General features: G+C 49.6%; 2 protein-coding genes across 4 annotated transcripts in view; one reads left to right on the forward strand and one right to left on the reverse strand.

Annotated features, from left to right (window-relative positions):
* The window catches only part of TMEM63C (transmembrane protein 63C), a 34,141-nt gene extending 33,322 nt beyond the window's left edge, over positions 1–819 (reverse strand). The window contains exon 1 of one of the 3 annotated variants that reach the window (XM_039553248.1): positions 673–819. The gene's annotated coding sequence lies outside the window, so the exon portion shown is untranslated. Of the gene's footprint in view, positions 1–96; positions 118–351; positions 451–672 lie in introns of those variants that run through there. The other 2 variants (XM_039553249.1, XM_039553250.1) reach the window with 2 other exon arrangements.
* Positions 820–16,698: 15,879 nt separating this feature from the next.
* Positions 16,699–24,864, forward strand: ZDHHC22 (zinc finger DHHC-type palmitoyltransferase 22). The gene is made up of 2 exons (XM_010393200.3): positions 16,699–18,468; positions 22,680–24,864. The coding sequence occupies exons 1-2, from the start codon at positions 17,910–17,912 to the stop codon at positions 22,943–22,945; spliced, it is 825 nt and encodes a 274-aa protein (XP_010391502.1). The 5' UTR covers positions 16,699–17,909; the 3' UTR covers positions 22,946–24,864.
* Positions 24,865–25,129: the final 265 nt, after the last annotated feature.

Consider the following 25,129-nt stretch of genomic DNA (forward strand, 5'->3'; position numbering starts at 1 on the left):
TCCCACAACACCGACCCAAACCCGTCCCTGCCTCCCGGACCCGCGGGACGGCCCTGGCGAGCTGTCCCGGGGCTGCTCGAGGAGATGCCGGCTTACCCGCCCGGTGAGCATCCCCCGCCGCAGTCGCGCCCGGCAGGCGCAGCTCGGCGTGGGCGCGCCGGGGTCAGTCCCACCCACGCTTCCTCCCCATCCCAACCACCGCACCGCCAGGTCGTGGCCCCGGGTCCGTCCTGCACCCCAGGGGCGCCCCAGTCCCCACTCGCTGGAGCCCCGCTGCCCGCCGGGCCCCCAGCCCGCTGCCGCGCCCGCCAAGCCCCACAGCCCGGACCGCGGCTCCCGTCCCGCACTGACCTGCTGGGGGGTCCGCTCGCTCCGGGCCCTGCTCCCGCCGCCTCCCTCCTCCCCTCCCCGCGGTCGCCTCGGGCTGCCCGGCACCGGCCCGGGCCCGGCACCGGCAGGGGAAGGGGCCGGGGCCGCCGCCGCCCCGCCCCCCGCCCGCCCCGCTGCGGCGGAGAGGCCGCGGTCCGCGGGCTGCGGTGCTCGGGCTGCTCCCCCCGCCTCACCGGTGCTGGGCCCCGGGGCCTGCGCCGCCGGAGCTCCGGGCCCCGCGTGGGGAGCCGCAGCCGCCTCCCGGCCCGAGCCGGGGTCGGGCAGCCCCGCCGCTCTGCCTACCGTGCGCCCCGTGGCATCCGTGCGGGGAGGAGGCGGCGAGGCGGCGGCCCCGGCGCTCGGAGCGGGGAGCGGGCGGGGAGCTGCCGGCAGAACGCCTGGGTGCGGGGTCTGCGCGTCTCAGGCTATTTCTGGGTGTGAGGCTGTGCCCGCCTCATCCGCCGCTCCGAGCAGCTTCCGCGGCGCTCGGGCTCCTCGGGATGGCTGCCCGGCGTGTGCCCCGGGGGCGAGCGGAGCGGGCCTCCGGGGCCATCAGCCGCTGCGGTGGGGCGCGCGGGGTAGGGCAGTGGTAGGGGCAGGGTGGTGGGTACATCTGAGACCTCAACACCGTTTGCAAAAGCTCTCCCCTTAATGAAGCATCGCTCAGCTGCTTGGCAGGGGTGGCAGCAGGGGTGGTAGCTAAGAACGTTCCTACGGGTCTTGTTCCTGCAGAGGGTCTCTGCCTTCGTATGGAATGATCAGCAGGACAGACAGGGACCTGACCCACCAAGTGCAAAGGAGCACTGAGAGCCTCGTTTTCCATGAGCATCCCAGTTTGGTCCCCATTTCTCCTATCCGTGATGATGCAGGCAGTGCACTCTGTGCTGGAGAAACCTCCCACAGCACCCTCAGGGCTGCAGTACTGGGTGTTTCGAACGGCCGGCACCCAACACCCAAGTGATGGTCAGAGACTCACCTGCAAGTGGGCTACTAGGGAACAGTCACCAGAATGTGACTGCAGAGAAGTCTCACTGACATGCCAAGTGCTTCATTGCTCCTGCCTCGTATGTTAGACCTGGGGTCCCACATCTGTGGCTTCTCCAGATGCTGAGTAAATAGTATTGTTCTGCAGCATCCTCTGAAGGCTTGTTTTGGCTCATTTCATCACTTTTGGGCTGAAGAAGCACAGTCCAGTGGTTAAACTCCAACCATTTAAGTAAAAGACCTTCCAGTCTTACAAGCACAGCTATGAAAATCGCCAGGAGAAGCATCAGGGAATGAACATAATATAACAGCTTCATTCATACTGCAAGTGGAAATGGCTGGCACAGCTCACAGACCATGAGGAACCAAGAGGTGAAAGCCAGGTGTACCCCTTAGTGTCTTTCCTTTCTTTTTTTAGGCTCCCCAAGGCTGAGGTAGCCCTCAGCTGACTTCGGGTCTGCTGGAGCATGGTGCAGAGAACAGGCTGGCTACATGATGTCTTTTGATAAAACTTCAGTTTCACGTAAATGAGTCTCATATAAATGAGACCTTTATCTCCAACCAGTGACTTCTAGGAGCTACCATAGCCCAAACAACACATGCCCAAGACTTTAGGGAACAATTGAATAAAAAAATGTTTCAAAATCTCTTTCACTGCTATCTTCCTTAGCCATATGTCTGATGTGTAGAAGCCACAGAGTTTGCCTTCTCATTCCAGACAAGCCAGTGGCAGTCCTACAGCATCACCAAGGTTTGGAGACCTTGCCTGCTGCTGTGCATCAGGGGACACTGCCTACCTCAGGAGAGAGCAGAGATGACCATGCCAGCTTAGTGCAACACGTGCTCTGCAAGCAATGAGTAATGGGAGCTTGTGGGAGAAAAAAATCCATGGGGATTTTCTAAAATGCCTCACGACTGTGATCTGCCACTGGGTCCCCAATATTTGATCCCCTACTTCTCAGCAAGTAAAGACTGTTTTTCATAAGCCATGGCTTCTCTGACCGACTGAACTGGAAGCCAACATGTTCGATGACTTAAATTGGCAAACGCTGCTGGGAAATCTTAACTTCTGAGCAGATCTGGCAACCTTGCTGCTGGTGAGCTGCCCCAGTCCCAAAGGTGGGAACACCCTCTCCCCTTACTTTTACCTGCCAAGACATCAGGGATCACACAAAGCTGGACAAACCTAGCTGGCGTGTAAGTCATTCCCTGGAGATACTTGTTTCTCCTGCCTCTGGCACAGATTGTGCCTAGCTGGAATAGAATAGAATAGAATAGAATAGAATAGAATAATAAACCAAAAAGGAAATACAGAGGAACCCTAAAAGGGAGAAAAACTTCTTCATCTTCTGTTACATACTGGGCCTCACTGGCCATGATTTTGGCCCAAGAAGAGCCTTACAGGTGCGGTCTCACAAGGGCTCCGGCATCCCATGGATTTTAAGTCCTCCACATGCCTGAGAAGCATGAGCGGTGTGTGGCTCAGCTCCAGCTCTGGGTGTGAAGGAACACAATACCTCCTTCCTGCATCGCTCATAACCCTGCAGCAGTGTGGGAGAGACATGGAGCTGCGGCCAGAGGCAGCAGGAGGATGAGGCACAGGGAGCTGCTTGGAAGCTGGGACTGTGGCACTGCATCCTGCTGTGTGAATCTCCCAATTGTAATTCCTCTTTTCCATCATTTATGGCCTTAATATTTACGCTGAATTTCTCCAGGCAGATTGAGGGACTCAGGCTGAATTCGTCTAGACATATTTCAAGCAAGATGGTGCAACTGTTCCTGAGAATGACATCTGTAGAAAAAGGCTATTGCAGCTATGTTTTTTAGAAAGGCTGTTGGTTTATCCTTGGGCAGCACCAGTGTCTCTGAGCTTCAGAGGCAAATAATGGCAAAGGTGTGGCCTTTACCTGGAGATGTGCCTTTGAATACCCCTATGGGGCTGATTCGTGTGAAACCGGAAATCTGTGAATTGCCCTGACCAAGGGCAGACTTGAAGGGTCAGGGAATTAGAACACCTTTTAGTCCCTGATCCCTGCCCCTGGAGCCACCTAGACTGTGTTTGAGTCCCTGGCTGACAGCCCAGCTTGGCATGGCATGGCACTGCCGGGATATCCCCATGTTGGCTGCTCCCCACCAGGATGAGTGGGCCAGCTGGAGTGTGCTGAGCACGGCATGCAAGCCCTTGGCAAATGGTTGCCTGTAGGCAACCATCCCAGAGAGCCCTGACCTCCCTAGTGCAGGGGTGGGAGCTAATGCAGGGCTCCATGGGACTCTGCAGTGTGGGCAGACCTGGATACAGAACCTGAGAAGGGAAGCTTGAAATGGGCAAAAGCACAAAATGGTATAGCACAGCCCTGGATGTGATCCCAGACTTTCTTACCTGCAAACTGCTTCTAGGACAAAATTACTTGTTTCCTTGGAGGGCTGATAGAATCATTGCACTATTTTCATGCTGCAAAAGCAGGAATGAATTTCTTCTCATCCCTGGGCAAGTGGGAGATTAACCCCTGGGAAGAGATGGAAGCTCACGCCTGCGGAGGTCGGAGCTACGCTCACCCCGCGGTGTGGGCGGATTTTCCCTGGCACGGAACTGCAGCCCTTCTGTGCCGACTCCAGTCCCGGCCATGGGCGCCCGGCATTCCTTCGATCTGGGCTCCGGGAAACGGAGCCCGGGCAGTTCAGACACGGTGTACGGGGCTGGTGAAGCCCGGGCACCGCGGAGCTTTCTTTCCCCAGACCTGCCGGCCTTTCCTAGCGCTGCCTGCCTCCTTCCCGAAATATCTCCGGCCTGCCGTAACTAAGGAAACGGAGCTCCTGTCGGCAGCAGCTCCTTGCAGTGCGCACATCGGAGCGCGGGGAGCTGCGGGCACCACCCCGCGCTAAGGCAGCGTCAGCCCCAGCCGCAGCCCGGCCAGGGAACTCCGGGCTGCCCCACAGCCCGCTCCCAGAGCCCGAATGCGGGGCAGTACCTCCCGCACAACCCCCCTGACATCCGGCAGAGACGGCTGCCTCAGAACCGCAGCCCCCTGCACTGGGGAGGGCTCTGTGCCCTCCACTGGGGGCTCCTGGCGGGGACCCCCGGCCCAGGCAAGGTGCTTCTCCCTTCCCACAGGAGACATGGCACTTATGCCGTGCAAAAGGAGAGGCTGGAAGAGCTGCACCAGAGGCTGAGCCACCATCACACCAGCCACCTGTGTTCCGTTAATTAAAAAAGTTAATTTCTTAATTTTCAAGTGCTCACCCCGGATCTTCTCAGGGCTCTTTGAAGGCAGCTTGCCATTGGGAATAGCTGAGAAACTGGGGCCGCAGCTGCTATGCTGGGAAATTGTCTCTCCCCCATGCCGGCTCCCTTGTGGTTTGGCGTCTGCATGCTTATAATTTCAAATCTGCTCCAAAAATCACCCACCACCCAGGCTGCGTGACCACGCACTAATCAGTTGCATTAATATATGCTAATTGGCTCTTCCCAATTGCCAGTCAGGTGGGGCAATGTGGCTCAGTACTTGCAGGCACAAGATTTCTCTGTGACTCTATATCTCTGTTCTTTGGGTAAGCAAGATATTCCCATGGTGCTGCCCAGACACCACCAGCCCTGCTCCAAAAGACACCATAGCTGGGCCCTCAATGCAGGCAGCCCAAGTTGTCCAAGTCCCCAATGCAGCCTAAACCCAACATGTTCATCTTCACAAATACCATCCCCAGCCCTCCTGGCTGTCAGCCACTACTGCCTGCAGCAGTGTCTCTGTAGATGCTCCCATCAGGTCCTGTATCACCACAAGCAAATGGTGCAACCTCTTGCTTGGTGCTTTCCTCTCTTCAGCCCAACTAATCAAATGTTCCTCCACTTTTCCCTACCCTGATACTGCCTTAGCAACATGGAACACTTCACTCACCTCCTTGAAGAAGGACCCAGTGGAGAGCTAGACAGTCAGGCTTGCACTTGATAGCACCAATTGAGCTTTTGTGCATCAAACATCCTTGCATTATTCTGCAAATAGGTAGTGTGCACTTCCCCAGAGGTCAGGCCTGCTGCTCACCTACCCTGTCAATACCAGACATTCTGACCTGGCCCGCTGTGTCTGCTCTCAAAGCCTAGGATGTGCCATGTCACTTCCTTGTGGAGATGGATGCAGAAAGGAACATGGGTTCATTTACTCTGTGTAAAATACATCTCCCCCTCTTAAGCAAATGTGTGTGAGAAAGAAACAAAATAAAAACATGGTTATACGGAACTTGAAATGGAGGTCATGGATCAGAGTGAATTATTTTCTGGAAGTCTCAGGGAAATGATCCCTTGGCTTCAAGAGGTGCAACTGGTAATTCCTGACATAGGAGAAGAAGATTCAGGCTGAGCACTTGACCTTCTGAAGCAGAAAATGGCATTTTTGATGATGTCTAGAGCCATGAAAGACTGATTGCAGATAGACCAGGGAAAAGTGATGGTAGTTTTAATGAGAATGTCAGTGGATTATAGGGAAAAGATGTAAGCTAACAGGCTGAGCCGGGAGAGGCAGTGAGGAAGATGCACATCATGTAATGAACCATAATGTTCCGGCCAAATGCAGGGCTCTGCATGCAGGCTGTGTCTCTGCCCACATGCCAGCCTTCCTGGGAGCAAACGCTCAATGCACTGATGCTCTCCCTGGCTCGAACAGTTGCCAGCAGCGCAGCTAGCTAATGCACAGTGGCGCAGTCCCTTGTGAAAGTCATTAACTCTAAATAGGCTGTCTCATAAACAAAATATTCAACAAAAACTTATTTTCTAAGTAGCTCATTGGCCCTTTTTTATGTAGAGAAAAGCAACAGAATAAAAAAAATACAAAATGGAAAGAAAAAGGAAGGGCTGTTCTAGGTCAGAAAAGAGGTTTGTGTAGGCTATCATTCTGTTTCTGGAAGTGGCTGGCAGCAAACCTCTTGAGAAGAAATTAAGAACAGAGCAGGTGGATGCTGCTCCTTTAGTGTCCTCTCCCATTCACCAGCAAACACATTGCTCTTGAAGGAGATTCAGAAGCATATAAATTGTGGACATCCACAGCACTTTGCAGCAAGATGTTCCCTGGTGAAGCCACACATTGTATGAAGGACACAATGTCTCCTTGTGTCTCTTCTGACCCACTGACAATCTACTTTCATCCATTTCTCTGCCTGGAAGATGTGGTCAACGTTTGAGCCTAATTGACAACAAATAATTATTTATTAACTTCCCTGCTCATGCTGCTGGCTTTACCTATGGTTTTACTGTGTGTATAATTTATCACCTTCAACTTCATTCATCTTCTATGAAGATGGGCTGAGAGAGTTAGGGTTGTTCAGACTGGAGCAGAAAAGGTGCTCCAGGGAGAGCTTATAGCACCTTCCAGTACCTAAACGCAGCCTACAAGAGAGCTGGAGAGGGACACCTACAGGGGCATGTAGTGATAGGACAAGGGGCAGTGGCTTCAAACTGAAAGAGGGTAGGTTTAGATTAGATATTAGGAAGAAATTCTTTACTGTGAGAGTGATGAGGCACCAGACCAAGTTGCTCAGAGAAATTGTGGCTGCCCCTCTCTGAAAATGTTCAAGCCCAAGGCTGGATGGGGCTTTGACCAACCTGTTCTAGTGGAAGGTATCATGGCTAATGGCAGGACATTGGGACTAGATGAGCTAGAAGGTTCCTTCCAACCCAAACCACTCTATGAGTCTATGGTTCTATTTTTTGCACCTCTTTTATCCCTCCCTTCCTTCTCACATGCACTGAAATGAAGGCACCACTCAGATGGAGATAATATGGAGTTTATCAGGCTGGAGTTACACCTGGGAGAATCTGGGAATGCTCAACTGAACTGAAACCAGAAGGGAAATGTGAGTGAATGACAAACAATTTATGGCTAATAATGCCATCCCATGACAAGCAGACTCCTAAAACACTGGTGGTCACTGCTGATCACAGCCCTACATCTGGTCCCTCATCCACCTTCCTGGGTAGCTCTGCAACTGGCAGCTCTGCCACTGCTTCAGCAGACCTCCCAGAGCTGCAGGGAGAGCTCCACCATGCTGAGACAAGGCAGATGCGGCAGCTCTTTTGCTCCCTGTTGGTGACCAATGTAATATGTGGCATAACGAACAAGGAGAAAGCACTACATCTCCCAAGCAAAAGCTTGGAGGACTCCTGGACCATATTTAGCCACGTTGCAAAAGAGCATCCTACTGCAGCGGGTAAAAGACACATCACATCTGATGTATCTTTTATCCTCCTGTACTGAGGACTGCAGTCCTCACCAGGGGCAGTTTGGGGAGCTCTCGGTGGGGGATGCTGCTCTGCAGGTGGGTCCTGCTCGGGAAGAAAGCACTGCCCCCAAAGATTGATCACAGCTGCAGGGCTGGGGGCTCCCCGGCGGAGCTGGAGAGGGAGACAGGGCAGAGACTTCTCTTGGGTAGGGATGGTTGGCTCCCATCCCACGTCCACAAATGTCCCCGCCCTGTGAGACCGCGGGCAGGCCACGCGCTCCTCCCCGGCTCCGCTCACCTCCTTCCTCCGCCCCCTCCTCCCGCAGCTCCCGGCGCGTTCCCAGCGCCACCTGCCGGCCTGGCCCGGCATCCCTGCCACGCCCAGGGCCGTGCCGGGCCGTGCCGTGCCGGGGGGCTGTGTCCCTCCCTGTGCCAGCCTATCCCCAGCACCCCGCTGGTCATTCCTCAGGAGGTGAGAGACTCACCTGTCACGCGTGGACCTGCAGCCCTCCCTTGGTTGCAAACGTGTCTCGGAGAGGGGCCAGCAGCAGCAGCAGCTGGAAAACCGGGCAGGGGGCGGGTGTCCCGGGAGGTTCGACGGGGAGGGTCGGCGCCGGAAGGGTGCCTGGGAAGCCAGTGCCGCCTGACCCTCTCATCCCGGCGAGCACCCCAGCCTCTCTGCTGGCTCTTTCTGACCCCGACCACCCTTGTTCTTTCCAGCTTTCATATCACACTGAAATCCCCTCCATCCCTGCATCTTCATCTCTTCCACTCTTGTTTCCCACCTCCTTTACGTCCTGTCCTCCACATCATGCCAGGATTCCTTCTGCCTGAGCTCTCCACAAGGCTCTTCTTGGCCCTGGTCCCCTTGAACCCCCGAAAGTGACCTTGTCCTTGCTGTCCACTGTGCAGCCGCTGCTCCCTCTGCTCCCAGAGTGGAAGGTGCCTGCTACCCCCGCCAGTTCTATGGGACAGCTCCCTTTCCCAAGCTGTGAGTGAAGCAGATTCTGGCTTCTGCTTCTGGAAGGCATTTTGGAACCCAGCTACTGGCTGTGCTTACCCCAAATCCACCAGACACGAGTCTGAGAGAAGCAAGTGAAGACAAGTCTGGAGAAAGTCCAGTCTCACTGCTATGGAACTTCTCCCTTGTATTTATTCCTCATTTTTCTGTTTCCTTCCCTAGCTCCTCAGTGGGTCTTCAGATGGGTATAATTCCCCTTTCTTCTTGCTGTTTACACTGTGGTCCTCAGTAGTTACCCCCTACAGTCCTCCCCTGAGGAGAACCACTGCTTCTCCAGTGCAGTCCTCTGGTTTTCCTCACTCGGTCACTATCCCTGTAAGGAGGGAGAAATGACTGAAGGTGTTGTCCCCACGGCAGACACTACAGTGGCTCTGTAGTCCCTGGACTATCACTGGCCTTTGGAGGTGCCCAGAAGCTTGGGGATGAGGGAAATTACCATCTGACAGATGCATGCTCTTTCTTCTGGCAGACTCACGTGTAGTTGACCTTGATGAAGTGCCATCAGCTTAACCTTACTCAAAGCAGTGCTAAGATCTTGATTTTTTTGATACCAAATACATCAGGTGGTTCCTGGAAACTGGCAAACAGCTATCCATTATCAAATCGTGTCTTTTTTTTCATACAGCTGAGAAAAGAAAGTAGCATCTCAATTATTTTTCCTTGGCTCATCTAGGGAGACGATATTCCTAGAGCAAGGTTTACCCTTCAGCCTTGCCTAGCCCAGAGGTGGTATTGGCCTCAGGGGCCTGGGATTTGCCCCCAGCATTTGTAGGAATAACTTGCCCAGTCCCACCCGCACCCCCATCCTTATGGCACAAAGAAAGAGTTGCCTCCCCTGAAAGTCCAGGTCACACGGGGGCTGGGAAAAGGTGAGCGTGGGGCTGCCTCCAGCCTCCTGAGAAGAGGACATGGTTCCGCCTCTTCTTCCTGAATGGTACTTTGAATTTCTTCTGTTAAAGCAAGCCAGATTTGCTCCAGGAAAAGATGCTGTTCCTCACCAGTAGGGACAGAGGGCTGCCAAGAGGATGCCCTGGCTGGTGATGGAGCTGAACGGGTGCCTAGCTCACAGTTGCACAGAATGCAACTTGACTCAGGGATCAGTGTGGGAATCGCTTCCATGTGGGCACCTGACTGGCAGAGATAATGGCCCTTCTTCTGCACCAAATCTGGGGCTTAAGCATGTGCTTGGAAAGTGAAGTGCCTGGACTCAAGGTCCTCCTAAATCTGCCATGGTTTGAGCCTAGCGTCTTTCATACCAAAATACTGGATGGGATGGGATAGGATGGGATGGGATAGGACCATCTCCTCAATGGAGCTGGGCAAGCTTATGTATTGCAGGTGGGAACAAAGAAAGGCAAGAAGCAAGATGGTCTGACTCAGCATTGAGTGGCTGAGGGCCTGGTCTCTTCTCCCAGTGCTGTTAGTGCATCTTATGTAAGAGATCATAAATGAAAACTGCAGCCACTGGGATGGGTGGAAATGAAGCAAGCAGAGTCTGGCCCTCCATGTAGCAACACGTAGTAATCAGTTAAAATCATTGCCACCTGCAGTGTGGCTGGGTGGTGGCTGTGTGCAGTACATGTAGTGCACTGGCTGCTAGCTAGCATTTTTGAAGAGCAAAAGTAATTTAGGAACTCCTCTTACAGACCCAATGGAGGGACATCTTGATAGCAGAGGCAGCAGCCATGTGACAGTGGGGGGAGAGATTTCTTCTCCCAGAGCACTGCTGCAGCAGGCAGGAGGATTAATCCAAGCCTATTTTCTGGAATTGATTTAACATTATGTTCGTTTATCTGCAGCTTCTGCTGAAACATTTCATATTTCAGATCTGATTTCAATGTTTCCAAGACTGAAAGGCTTCCTTCTCTAGGGAGCAGCAGTTCTACAAGAGAACAACAAGTAGGAGCCCTAGGGAAGCAGTAGAGGGAAGGAATATTTTATCTTTAGTAACTGGTCATTTCCATTTTGGAGGCAGTGAAAGAAGAACCATCTGGTGTGTGCTGAATATTCACTATGTAAACAATGACTTGGTTATGAATATGTGCATGTGTTATTGTTTATTATTTATAGGATTCCCTAGGTGTGCTTGACACTTCACAACCAGAAAGGAAGATCAGGGCTCCTGCATCTTGATATGCCCAGTATAAATTTGACACAATGCTGAAAGCATCCAACGATGGCAGACGAGGGTTGGGCAGCCAGCTGGGGGTGGGAAGGAAGAAGCCAGACCTGTGAAAAAGGGCAGTGCATGATTTTTGGAGCAGGAGCTGCTTCTTCTGACGGAAGATTGCTTTGGATGCCCATCCTCACATGTTCATGCCTGTTAGTTTGGGGTTTAATCCTCCCTTGCAATAAACACCATTTACATTTATTAGTTTAATTTTCTACTCCTTAAGAGCTCTGTTCCTGCAACGTCCTGCCTGGAAATGATGCAGAATGTCAGGAACCTTGCTCCAATAACTTTCCATGATAGTCACCTGGGAGTGATAGCTCTGCTCAGTTGTCTTGAGCTTTATGGCTCAGGAGCTCCAAATCAGTCAGCTGAGACAAATGTTTTTAGACATGTTTTATTGTGTACTTTACCTGATAGTCAAAGTATCTTGAAAGCAAGGAGAAGAGTCCTACCATGACACTTTGTTGTTAGGATATAACATGTGGTACTGAGGCCTGCTGGGGATGACAGGAACTCAAGCGCACCCAGACACCTGCAGAGGATGCTCAGAGCTTTGCAGGAACAAAATGCCCATAGTACTTCCCCTTTTCTTTTCTTTCTTTTTCTTTTCACTACTGGAGCTTTTCCATAGGGGGTTTTGCTGCAGCATTCAGCTATTCCTCTGGTGTGGAGACAGTATTATGGGCAGTGTTTGATGAAGGGAGCAGCTTTAGGCACTTGAAGGGAAGAATCTTGAGTCTCTTAGGGGAAGAATTCCCACACCATTATGAGGACAGAGCTCAGGAGCATTTGCAGGGCGAGGGGGATGGAGGAGAGAGTGGACCACAGCCACAGAAAACAACCCTGGCCTGAGCTCGGGCCCAAGAGTGCCTTCCTTCCTACAACACTCCCTTCCCACCTAACATCAATATTTTCTCTTCCTGCTGTTATGCTCTGACACACTGAACTTCACTTGACTGCAAAAGTTTGTTTCCTGACACCACCACCAAGCAGAAAATAAGTGAAATGTGATTTTTGCAACAGCTTTCCTGACACGGTGGGGTACACCATAAATTGTGACTTAGAGCCCTTGCTTCACACAGGCCTGTTGCTCCATTGCATGGGCTCGCTAAAATGGACAAGAGCATCATGAACAATGTGATATTCCAGCTCCTTGGAAACATGCTGGCCATTTGGTCTTTCTCCTCTGCTCCCAAAAAATTATTTAGATGTTTATATGGCTCCAAGAGAGTGAGATAGGTTGGGAAGGACAATGAGACATGTAAGGACTTTCACACAAGAAGAGGCAGTATTAGTGGCTGCTCTGATTTTTTGTGGCCAGAGCTCTGTATTCCTGCTGAGTGCCTGTAAACAGCTGGTATCTCATAGTCATGGCACTCCCCTGTTAAGTCACCATCAGCATCAGAGAAATGTAGCCATTGTGGCAGGTCCATGCTTGCAGCAAGAGAAGCAGGCCATGCAGCCAGCACCAACTGAGGCAGAGCGTAGCAAAGCAAAGTAAGCTAATGTTTTGAAGGATGGCTTTGCTTGTGCCTTAGGAATCAAGTCCTGTTTAAAAAGAAATACTGTGAATTGGAAGACCACTAAGACACATTTTACAAACCAGTTAGTTTTTTCCTTGTCTATATATATCCTTGGTGTTCACACTACTGGGAGCACCCAAGTTTTGGACTTTCTGGCAGAAACGACAGCAGCCTGTGGGGAGGCATTGCTATTCAGAAGTTCAAAAGGTGTTTTGTTTGATATGCATAAAACATCTTTTACAGCCTTCTCAACAACTCATTCTTTATTTGGAGGCAATTGACCTTTTGTGAATAAACAGTTCACTCTATCTTCTGAAGTGCTGCCATTCTCTAAAGAACATTGTCACAGGGAAAGGTGGAGAACAAGCTCTTTGGAAGAGTGGGGTTCAAAGTATTTCCCCCAGCCAGATGGGAGATTGGCCAGACAGGAGCTGAAAAAGAGGTTCAGTAGCTGAAGTCATAAATTCAGATCCAGCGTGTGCTTGACAGCATGCTAAAGTCATGACCGTGGGTCACCCATTTAGTTACCATCTCTTCCTTTGGTAATAAACATTCTCCTCATTAAACCCTTCAGCACAACTGAAGCACCACAATGGGCAATCTACATCAACTAAAACCCAGCTGCCAAAAACCATACAGTCTGCCTGATCTCAGTGCTGGATGACCCTCTCAGGCGCTTGTACAACAGGAACAATATCCCAGGACCCTTGCTCTTTCTTTCAGAGGTTTTTGAACACAGACTAAAAGGTAGAATTAAAGGACTTGAATAGCTTAATGTAGAGAAGACATGGTAGCCACTTTCAAGTATGTAAAAGACTGCAGTGAGGAAAAGATTTATCTTTCTCTTAATCCACTGGGGTAAGGACTAAGACCTTAGACTGCTGCAAGGGAGTGCCACGTTATGCATGAAATATTCCGAATGGGTAACAAGCAGCTGAATGGATTGCCTGGAGGTGGTGGAGAATCTCCATCACCTGAGATCTTCAGGACTTGATCAGACTTTTGTCTTCAAAGGACAGGTAAGCTCGGAGCAAGGATATGAAAAATTGGGAAAGATGGTTGAGCTGGCCTCTGAAGGCCATTTCTCACTAAGAATAGAAGCTTAGCACTGGATTTGTGTTTAAGCAAGATCAGGTCCATCCCGACAACCTATGTAGTATAAGCCAGAACTGAATGAGGAAAGGGCTGAGCACCCTTTTGCTCTCAGTAATCATGCCTCCACCTAGGCAGATTTGAAGCTGGTCAGCATAAAGGCATGCAGCTCAGCCATGCTACATTTGTTTTGCTGCTAAACTGAAGACATCTGGCCTCCCCTGATACTTTTTGTGGCCATTCAGCTTTACCTAATCAAACAGGAAACCTCTCCAGACATTGTAGGTGTTCAAATTTTGAAGGCTAACTACCCAGAAAAAGAAAAACCAAACCAAACCAAAACAAAAACCACTTTATAAAACTTGTAGTTAAGTGACAATTTAAATCAAGCAACACCTGGTTTACCACAGAGAGCATTCATTTCTTTACAAATGTAACAGCAAATAGCAGAAGTTAAATGACTCATTTCAGAGAAAAATCACCATCAGATTGTATCTTGAAAAATAAACTAATGGTACGGGCTAAGGCAATGCACATTTTGAGATGAAAGAAATTATACATAATTTGGGATTCAATTTAAAGTGAAACCTTCAAAGATGTTGAGCAGGCTGTATCAGAGCATGGCATCAACTGGAACAGTATTTTATTCTGTTTGAAATCTCTGAGCACAAAGAATTAGGAGATCTGGGGACAAAGCTATGAAAACTGTCATCTGCCAATCATCAAATGTAGCCCAGATGACTGAATGAGAGGTTGGAATCACCAGCTGGCTAGCAACTCTATAGATCATGTCAGTGGCTTCCTACCCTGCTTGCTAAAGGGACATATTGGGAAAGAGTCCATATTAAGGGAAGTCCCTGCACACAATTGGCCAGCAGGGGAGAGTGGAGTGGTGACACTCAGAATCATCAAGGCTGGTGTCGAGAGAGGGACTGGCTGCAGTATACTGTGCTAATTTCTGGAGAATATCTGCATAGTAAGTAATAAGAACAATAAATTGCTCTTACATGTTGTTTCTTATGCCCAGCTGCCAGATTCTTCTGAACAAAGGCAGATAGCATCATCCTTGCCCTACTCAAAAGACAAGGAAATCTTGACACATGAGTGAAGTGATTTTAACTATGGTTGAAAAGCAGAATGGGGAAATACTCCACCTCCTGGGTCAAAACCAGACTCAGAGAAGAGAAAAGGAGATAATATTTCTGAGTGTCAGACCCCCAAGTTGTCTCATGATGTTAATTTCACAGCAGAAAACCCATTTCATGCAGTAAATGTTACTTTTTAATGCTTGCTCCAAATTAACTACTGTTCCCACTTTTTGCTTACTTCCTGTGCTAATCTCCTTATTTACCCATTTCTCTCTTATATACACATGCATATACATAGGCAAATTCATCCCCAGTTGACTTCTCCCTATCCTGCAAACAGCTCATAATATCAGCACAACAGCACTGGAAGAGGACTTTTTTTGCTATATTGTAAAATATGAATCCACTATTTTGACAGAGATAAATCATATGCATCAATGTGCAGGAGCATTTTAATGAGAATGTGGGGAATAATCTGCCTTGCCAATCTTCCATTCCAGTGGAAACCAGTTCTTCCCTTCCCTTCCCTTCCCTTCCCTTCCCTTCCCTTCCCTTCCCTTCCTTCCCTTCCCTTCCCTTCCCTTCCCTTCCTTCCCTTCCCTTCCTTCCCTTCCCTTCCCTTCCTTCCCTTCCCTTCCCTTCCCTTCCCTTCCTTCCTTCCCTTCCCTTCCCTTCCCTTCCCTTCCCTTCCCTTCCCTTCCCTTCCTTCCCTTCCTTCCCTTCCCTTCCCTTCCCTTCCTCCCCTCGCTTTGGCTGCAGCTTTTGATGTTCCCTCCACAGGCAGGCTTAATGTCTTTCATGAGATGCAGTCCCTACAGTCGGGAGTCTTTCATGACATGAAAAGATTTCTCTGTAATTTTTTTATTATTATTTTGATGTAAGCTGTTAAAATATGGAGAAAACACTGTCTGATTATTTAAAGATAAAACCTAGACTGGGTCACGTATCTCTATTGCAAGGCTCAGTCTACTTTAAATTGATGAGTTGATGGAATATTGGAGGATTTTTATTCTCAGTAGTCGTGACAGAAGAATGAGGAAGGTGGGAGTGAAAACTAGATCGGTTCTGAGCAGCTTCCCCTTCAGTTCTGCCAGAGGTGTCTCTTAGCTGTTCATCACTGCAGATCCAGTGCCTACAGGCTTGGTTTGCACTTGCTTGTGTTATTGCCATGGCTTTTCTCAGAAATGGTGAACCAAAAAAGTTATCTGGGAGAAAAGTTATTTCTAATAAAGAACCTTTGAACACTCAGTTGCTGTCATCACCTTCCATGCTAGTGCACGTGCAGGAGATAAGCACAGCCGCTTTCTCCTCCAGTCCTCTCTCCCTAGAAACTGAGACATGAACACACTTTCATTTTGCTCTGAACCTTCAGGCAAGGGGAGAGTCTCTTGTGGAGTAGCACAGCCTGTGCTGAGGGGCTGGCCAGTAAGCCTAGGACCTAAGATTAGGTAAAATGCATTTTTATTTGACTTTTCACCAGTGCAGAGGGGACACAGCTGCAGCCCAATAGCCCTCTTCTCTCCTGTTCTCCTGTCATGGGTGGCTCATCTGTGGAGGGAGACAGGGATGCTATTCATCAGAGCTGGGAGGGTGCAGCACGTAGGTGTGTAGGAGAAGGAGAGGCTGTGCACAGAGCCTGTGTAGACAGTACAAGGATAGCGTGGGTGGGCAGAGGGGGGTGAGGGTGTGTAGCTATCAGAGAGAAAACATGTCTGCAAAACTTCTACCAGCACCAGGCTACTTCTACTGCCCAGGCACCACCTGCCCAGATCAAAGCCTTTCCTGCTTGTGTTAAGGGAGGCTTTGAACCTGCAGAGACTCCCCACCCGCCCCCCACATTTCCCCTTGCCTTTAATGCTGCTTCCAACAGGGGCAGCTTTGGGGCAGCACGGGGACACACAGAAACCTCACCTTGCCTCCCTCACCCACACTGTGGGAAGGAATGGTGTTCTGCGGGCTGAAGCAGCAAAATGCCTCCTCCCACACTTCTGATCTCCCGTGGGACTTGTCAGAATCTCAGAGGCCCAAGAACATCTTTCTCTTCCTCTGGCCCGGGTCGTGCTCGGTGGGAGGTGGCAGGATCTGCAGCAGGTGCGAGTGGTGCTGAAGGGACAGCTACGGTGGGGACGGGCAGGGGCGGGGGCAGGAACACGGGGAGGGTCGGGAAGGGAGAAGACCGGACAAGAACAGGACGTGGGAGGGAGACATAGAGAGGGAGGGAGAAGGAGAAGTCCGGGGTTGAAAAGCACAGGGACGAGGACAAGCACAAGGAGAGACACGGGGCATTGGACGGAGAGAGACAGACACGGGGCAGGGGCAGAGAGAAGAGGGACAGGAAAAGAGCAGGAAGGGAGAGGAAGAGGAAGGGGGAGAGGAAGAACAAGGCAGACTCCGGGCTGCGCTCCGGCTCGGCTGCCGTGGGGTTCTCGGCATAGCCGGCTATAGCAGCGGCTCCGCCGGCGCCAGACACGCCGGTACCGGGCGGCACCCGCCGTGCCTGGGGACAAGGGGACTGCAAGGTGGCAGCGTGAAGCCCGCAGCGCCGCGGGGCCGAGGCGGGTCCGGGGCCGCCGGGGCTCTGCAGACACCGGCGCTGGGGAGTCCTTGGGGCTGCCGGCGTGGGTGTGCTCGGGGTGCCGGGGCAGCCACACCGCCACCCAGCTCGCTGCCCCGCCGCGTGTGGCCCCCCGGGCTATCCTGTGCCCTGACGATGCAGGCTGAGCCCCGGGGCCGGGGTGCCCGCCCGTCCGGCGGGGATGCGTCGTGCCCGGGCAGAGCTGCGGCTGCAGCTGCGGGGCTGCCCCGGCTCGGTAGCCGAGCGCCGCAGGTTGCATCCGGACAGCACTTGACCAGCTGTTTTGTATATTTTCTAATTTCGTGCAGAACAGGGCAGCGGTCATAGAGGTAATCTGTAGATCCGTGGCTTTAAGGGATAAATTAGAGCATTGGATTTGATCCGTATTGCAGTGGATTAGAGCAACCTCTCCCCCCTCCCCTTCTCCTCCTCCCACCCCTCCTTTCCAATTCACTCCCCCCTCCTCCAGCACCACCTTTTTTCCTCTCATGCAATACCAAAACTGACCCTGCCTGGCAGAGAGACTCTGCTGGGCGAACAGAGCAGTGCTCACATCGCCAGCACACCGCGGGAGCCGCCTCTCCCCTTCCAGCCTCTGCAGCCCCTCCGGGGCACCGCTGCTGCAAGTTCCCCAGAGGCTGGCGCCGGGGCCGGGGTGTCTCCTCGGGGGACCGGGGAGCGGTCGCTGCCCACGGGCTGTCCCTTTGTCCCGGCCCGGCCGGGGCCGTGGGGCGGCGGCGAGGGAGAGCGGCCCCCGGAGGGCATTTCCCGAAGGCAGCGGGGCCGGGACCCGGCAGGAAATGGAAGGATGAAGTGTGCAGCCGGAGCGGTGATGTTCCTTCTCTCCTTGCTTTCCCCCGCAGGAACGTAATCCGCAATGCTAGTTCTCAGGTTGCTCAATGTTGTCGCTCCAGCCTACTTCTTGTGCATCTCCCTAGTGACCTTCGTCCTCCAGATCTTTGTCTTCATCCCCAGCATGTTCAGAGACCCTTCCACCACCCCACTTTTCTCGCCTGCTCTGCTGCATGGGGCCCTCTTCCTCTTCCTCTCAGCTAATGCCCTGGGCAACTACATCCTTGTGATCCAGAGCTCCCCCGAGGACTTGGGCAAGGACTTAAACTTGGGCAAAGGAGCCGAAATGGCAGACTGGCTGGATGGAAACAGGTCCCCTGGCTCAGCCTTACCCTGCACTCACTTCTGTAGACTGTGTGCCAGAGTCACCCAGAGGCATGACCACCACTGTTTCTTCACAGGGAATTGCATCGGGAGCAGGAACATGCGAAACTTCATCATGTTCTGCCTCTACACCTCCCTGGCTTGCCTTGACTCCCTGGTGGTAGGCATGGCTTACATTTCTGCTACACTTTCCATGTCCTTTGCGGACCCACTGGCCTTCCTCACTCTTCTGCCTCACTCCATCAGCCAATTCTTCTCAGGTAAGGACTTCTTGCTCAGAGGTGAGGAGCATGTTCCTCCTCCAGGGCTTCTGGGATGGGGGGACCTGATCTTCCTTGGATAGCTGTCTGTGTAGAGGTGTGGTATGGAAATGGGCAAGAGGGGCAATTGGCCTTCTTTGGAGGCTACAGCCAGCCTTCTCAAAAGGCTTCACCTGAAAAAGAAGCTGGGACCCACTCCAGGTTACAGCCATAGCCATATTCCTAATGCATTAGGCTCTAGAAATGCCCCATAACCAACTTGGTGGTGATGGAATAGGACTATCTGTTATGCAGAACATGTGTTGTAATTAGACAGAGGAGACAGATTTCACTGCAGGTATGGGGGATCTTTTGCCTATCCTACAGGTTGAGGTGGGGGGTCTTGTATGTTTTTGTACCCTACAAATCTGCAAGTTCCCCATATCCCAGCAGGTATATCTTCATTCTCTTCAACCAGGTCCACTCACTCCCTTCACTGACACCCACCTCCTGCCTCCTGGCAGTGCAAACTTACTGAGATTTTTTCATCCTTCTAGCACAGGAGAATTGGGGTTCAGACAACAGAAACCAAGAAAGGAGTTAATGTGACACGATTAGGTACCTGTCTTGTGACCCCAGTCTGGGACACAAGTCCACAGAGAACCAGGGGAAATTATCTGCGCTGCTCTTTGCAAAAGCTCCACACCAAAAGCAAATACCTCCTTCTCCTTGCCACCATTCCTCACCCATCTTTCTACTTCTTCCCCTTTCCCCTCTCTCCCTGCCTTTCCGTAAACCTCCACAACCCTTCTCCTTCCCTCTCTTGATTTTGCTCCCATAACTCATCCTCTGCTCTTGAAGAGCAAGAAGCCTTGCCTCTTCACCTTTCAACACACCCTCAAACTCTCCAGCCCCAACCCTTTCTCTGTCCAAATCCAAGAGTTAAACAGATCCTGACCTCAGAGAAGGGATTATGCAGACAGCCTAGACTGTTACTCTGCCCTGAGAGTGACTGCAGAAAATTGCCATTTCCCCCTTTGCAGCTCCTGCCTCACACACTTACATCAGCTTTTACTAGACTAAAATAGGTATCCCATATATTTTAGCTTTCGAGGTTCAGCTGAGCTCAGTAAGAAGGGAGTCTCTTTTGGCTAGTGCACTGTCAACATAAGTGTTGATTAAGATCTGAGTGTGGAGACTCCAGTGCTGGGGATACAGGAGCCAGAGAGGCCCCAGCTTGCTTTTCAGATTCCAGGCTGGGTTTGCAGGGTTGCCATCTGAAAACAAACAAATATCTCTCTACTTGGCAAATTAGCAGATTTGTCATGGTAATCACTGAGAGACAATAAACATGAAATCCTGCCATGACATTTTTATGGAATCATCTTTCCAGCTAGAAGAATTTTTGTAAATAATGTTGCATGAGCTTTACTAGCATTAAAAACACTGGGAATGGTTTTCCCCTGTGCCTAAGCTCTGCTCAGCACAGCAGTCTGGGAGGGGGAGCAGGGATGTGGGAGGAGATTATCAAGGAATGAGTTTTCTATGACTCTGAGGGCTCATGTGCCCAGAGGTGGGTCCTGGCATATATTTGCTGAGACATCGAAGTGCCCCAGCTCTGGTGTCAGCAACTGTGGTGCCAAGACAGCATGTGCGCAGTGTTTGAGCGGGACACAATGGGTCTGGGTGCAGGGCTAAGAGTCAGAACACCCTTGAGAGGGTGCCTTGAGAGGCAGCAGCATCCAGCAGCTCCCACCAAACCTCTAGTTCTGCTAAGAAGAGAACTGCTGCCTCACACAGTAAGATACAGGCATGTGGTGTCTTGATTGCTTGGGAGGAAGGGCCTACTGGTTTCTACCAGCACATTTAACCTCCATTTCAGGAAAGAAAAACACAGTCCTGAACAGTTACCTGGAAGGGTTGCTCACACAGTATTTTTCAGCTAATGTAACTATTACTTAAGGGTTGTTGTATGATCCAAACAGAGAACTGTGATAGCAGGGAAGACACTTTATCTTTCTTCTTCTCCATCATGCCCACTGTACTGCAGAAGTAGTAAAGGAGGATGAAGGGTGAATCTGCTGGTCGGCAGGAAGTGTTCCCTGCTTTCATGCTGGGAAAGTTTTCAGCTGGCTCATTCTTCCCAGACTGTACTCAGGCATGGATTTCAGAATCAGATCCAAAGTCTATAACTGCAGCCTACAATACAGCTTTTCTGGCATGGATAATATATGGCAATATAAGCTTGAGATCACACTGGGTCACTTAGAGCAAAAAAGAATCTGAGACTAAAAGAGACTGTGGGGATGAGGGACAAATGGAGAGCACTATTGTAAACACATCAGATTGGACCCACAAAAGAAATCATAGAAAAAGCTTTATGTAGGTAACCTGAAGAAAAAAATTTTAAAATCACGTGTCTTAACAGGATGGCTCAGAGAGGCTTAATATTTTCAAGGAGAAACAAGGGTAATTACTTCCTGGATGCTGAATTTCAGCAAGTCATATAAATAAAGCTTATAGCTGCCTTGCAAAGGGTCTAAAGAAAATGTCTCTCTCCATATCCCATCTCCAGTATCAGCTGTAGGAAATAACAAATATCTGTCACACTCTGGTCCAGTAAAAGAGGGACGGAGAATCCAATATTTGGCTCTGGGCTTCTTACCTGGTAGATTAAGTTATTCTGACAGAATTGGTATGAGGATTTGTCATTATCCTAAGGGGCTTGTTCTTCTCTTGCTGTGTTGCATACGGAGCCCACTGAGCTGCATGGGATCTAATAAGAAGGGAAAGATGACACTGCATTTAGGAAGAAAATGGAATGATTCCTGCGCCTTTTTCAAGTGAGGACAGTCTCTGAAAGCTTGAGGCTGTAGTCAGTGTCCTTACAAATTATCCTCAGAGGAGCTGGGCCCAATCTCTCACTTACAGCACTGCCAGGTGGAAAAGATGGGATTCACAGATTGCAAAACAGGAAGCAAGAGATGCATATCCAGTGACCCTTGTATCGAACTTAAAACCTGAAGCACCCATGTACGTCTTTTAGGCAGTACACCTCTATTGTCCATGCAATCCCTGCTCTATCACTGTTGCTCTTGTGGGGCCCAAAGTCTGCCAGAGGAACAGAAGCATGTGAGAACTTTTTTATTTCTAAACCTTACAGGAACCAGTGAAAAGATATCAGACATTTGTACCAGTATTGACAAACATTTCATTTCCTTTGTGTAAATATGCCTGTGTGAAAATATGGGTGTTTAATAATATACCAATAGACACAAAATATGTGCATAAACATCATATGGGCACACAGAGAATATTATATTAATGGGTTTAGATCTGCTTACACACTGAAAGGTCACTCAGTGACACCTGCTGTTATACTAATATTTTCCAGAAGGAGTTCTAAAATCATTGTAGAGGAAAGGGCCTACAGAATATTTTTATTCAAATATATATTCATCATAAATATATACTAAAATCCCACCAGTTGAATTAGGAGCTTCAGACATTCCAAGTATTTTGTGTATTCTAGCAGCAGCTAATAAAAGGAATTTGGATTGTATTTCAGAAAGGTTTCTGTTTCTTTCTTGCACTCACATGAAAACTGCCTTGCCCCAAAGGTAGGAAAGTCATTATTGATTTATTTTTCTTTTTTAACATTTATATATATATATATATATATGTATGTATGTGTGTGTATATATATATATATACACACACACATACTCATATAGTAGAGATGGAGAAAAAGAGAGAAATCTCAAATATTTCTGCCTTGTGTTAATACAAACAGTAAAGCTTCTAGAAGGATCTACATGCTGTAGGATCCACTTTTCAAAATCCTAGAAATCTTAGATTCAATGTGATGAGGGGGTAAATCCTTAAATAAATTAATCATGGTTCAAAATAGTGCTGGAGTCTTACAGATATGCTTTACTTCTGGCTGAATTTGTCCCTGTAATCTAGATCCTCACATTAACAGCAAAAGGAGAAGTGTACAGAGACCATTATCATTTTAGTATTTCCCCAGCAGGTCCATTGCATCAGACACTATGAAGGAAATAATTTAATATGGTTAGAGCAACCAGCCTGTCTTGTTCCTACCTCCCCACTTGTGGCCAGAGAAAACAGGTGGTTTGTTGGTTCCTGGGGCTGTGTTACACTGTATGTGAGGTGTGTTGTCTAAGCTCTTTCTTTTATTGTCCTCCCTCCCCACAACTCTTGGTTTGCAGGAGCTCTCCTTAGCTCTGAGATGTTTGTCATCCTCATGCTCTACCTCTGGCTTGGGATTGGACTGGCCTGCGCCGGCTTCTGCTGCCACCAGATGTTGCTGATCCTGCGTGGGCAGACACGCTACCAGGTGCGGAAAGGAATGGTGGTAAGAGCCCGGCCTTGGAGGGAGAACCTGCAAGAAGTCTTTGGCAAGAAGTGGCTGCTAGGACTTCTCATCCCTGTGCTGAACGTGGAGAGTAACTACCGTAGGCAGAAAGAGAAATAAAATCCCCGTGTGTGTGTGTGCATCCCACGCACAAAACACCTTCCCTGTTCTCTCCCACTGTCTCCTGGATCACTACAGAGCTGGGCTACTCCATCTCTCGGGATTGCAGCCGCTGTGGGAGGAAAGGATGGGCTATCAAACAGAATAAATTTAGCATATTAACATGGAAATCACAAACCATGTAGACGAGATACTGCAGCTTAGTAGTCACATCACTGCACCTGCATATGTGGCAACAGTCTTTGAACTAGCAGAAAAATTAGTCAGGCCCTCCTGTGTCTTCCTGTCTGAATCCTCCAGTCCCCAGCCCCATTAGTCACCCTATATAGTCTTAACAAACAGAAGCAGGAGCCTGGGCTGTTGTGGAAGACTGTAAAAATGGTGTCTAGTCCTAAGGAGTGTTTTGTGGGGTGCCTTTTTGGCTCTTACATACTTGAGGTAACTTCACATGGGAGCATCATTCCGGAAGTGTTTGGACAATGATCTCAGGTACATGGTGTGATTCTTGGGATTGTCATGTGTAGGGCAAAGAGCTGGATTTCAATGATCCTTGTAGGTCCTTTCCATCTAAAGATATGATTCTTGATTCACTGAATACTGAGAAGCCCTTAATGACAGAACTGCAATGCAATCAAGCTGTCCTAGGAACAGGCTATGAACATGGTTAATGTATCAGGTAAATCTTCTCTCCACAGGCTAGAAAATCAGGAGGAAAACAAAAAGAAATTGACAATTTCTCATTTCTGTTCTTGATCTGTTCCCTACACAATGATAGGTCAAGACTGTTGCTCTGCCACTTATTTGTAGCAGTCCTTTGTCCAATGACAGAGTCCAGGCAAAGCTGCCCTTCTGACAGGGAGCAGCAAGCAGATAAATCACGATCAGATGGAGGGACAAGGAGAGGAAACCACAAAGGTGAAGGAAAATGCTGTGTTTGAGAAGCCGTGTGATGAGGCAGATTATGCATACCTGTGAGAGAGACAGAAGGAATGTGGCCATACAGCAAACAGTTGGGAGGGTGCCAAGAGCATTGCTGCTGTGTCAGAGCCCTGATGCATCACCCTCTCACAGGGGACACCTGCACCATTAATGCTGTGAAGAGTTCAAAATCCCAGAAGACAGGGAGGTTTTCCAGCCCATCAGGACACTTCATTTTGCACTAAAACAAACAGAAAAATGTTTTTCTCAGACGTCCCTGCCACACTTTAGTTAGAGGCTCTCCAGGGCAATTCCCTCTCGCATTGCTGCAGAGGGGTAAATTTATCCATGCTATACCTCCATTAAGGATGTTAATAGAATTACTACAGGGATTAATCAACTTAATGTGTCAGTTGTTTTTTAGCTGCAGCAACAGCCCATTAGATCAGTGCTGAGATCCTATGCTTATAGATGCCTTAAGAAAGGATACCGTGACATCTCTACCAGGATCATAGCACTGGATTTCCCAGCAGCTGCAATGAGAAGCCTCTGTTTTGGCAAACTGCATCAGCTTATGTGGGCTGAATAGGAATCCATTGCTTCTCTTTAATAGGCTGGGGAGTATGCTGACAAGCCGTGAAAAATGTTATTTCTTCCTCAGAAATGCTCTTGGTGCGTTCCCGGTAGTGGAATGCACCTTGCTTTCATCCTTGCTTTTCTCACAAGGCAGAATGGAGGCACTTGTTCCTACAGGCTTTGTAACCGTCTTTGACCGCTTTACACTTGAATACACATTTGAATCAATAACAAACAAAGTCTATTGTGATGAGCAGAGTAACCTTGAAAATATACTGGAAAAACCCTTAGCTGGATAACTACAAAACATGGAGGATATACATCCTTCCACACTGTGTGTGTTCACATGAACACACCATTGTTTCCCTGTGTAATATGCTGTATTTTCTCTAACAGTAAACAATAAAAGGTGTTCTGATTTTTTACATGAGCTGTAGTGTGCTTTTTGACAGTTAGCTGTCATTAGCTGTCTCTGTACATTTGTTACAGCATACACACAAATGTGTCAAAGGAAGAAATTAGGATTTGTTTATTGGCTTTGCCAATAATTCATCCTGTGATTTTTGACAAGTCCTTTCATCCTCTCTACTTTAATGTAATGACCAATCTAAAAATGCATCTAATAACCAATTTGCAGACCCATTCCAATTTCTATTTATAAATTACACTACCAAATTCATAGCTTGTCAA

This window comes from Corvus cornix, chromosome 5, assembly GCF_000738735.6.
Source record: "Corvus cornix cornix isolate S_Up_H32 chromosome 5, ASM73873v5, whole genome shotgun sequence".
Taxonomy (NCBI): domain Eukaryota; kingdom Metazoa; phylum Chordata; class Aves; order Passeriformes; family Corvidae; genus Corvus; species Corvus cornix.

What these genes read in the sequence shown, in the direction of transcription:
- ZDHHC22 (XM_010393200.3), top strand. Translation starts at nt 17,910, where the DNA reads ATGCTAGTTCTCAGGTTGCTCAATGTTGTCGCTCCAGCCTACTTCTTG. An exon ending in CATCAGCCAATTCTTCTCAG is followed by an intron (nt 18,469 to 22,679) that starts GTAAGGACTTCT and finishes CTTGGTTTGCAG; the next exon opens with GAGCTCTCCTTAGCTCTGAG.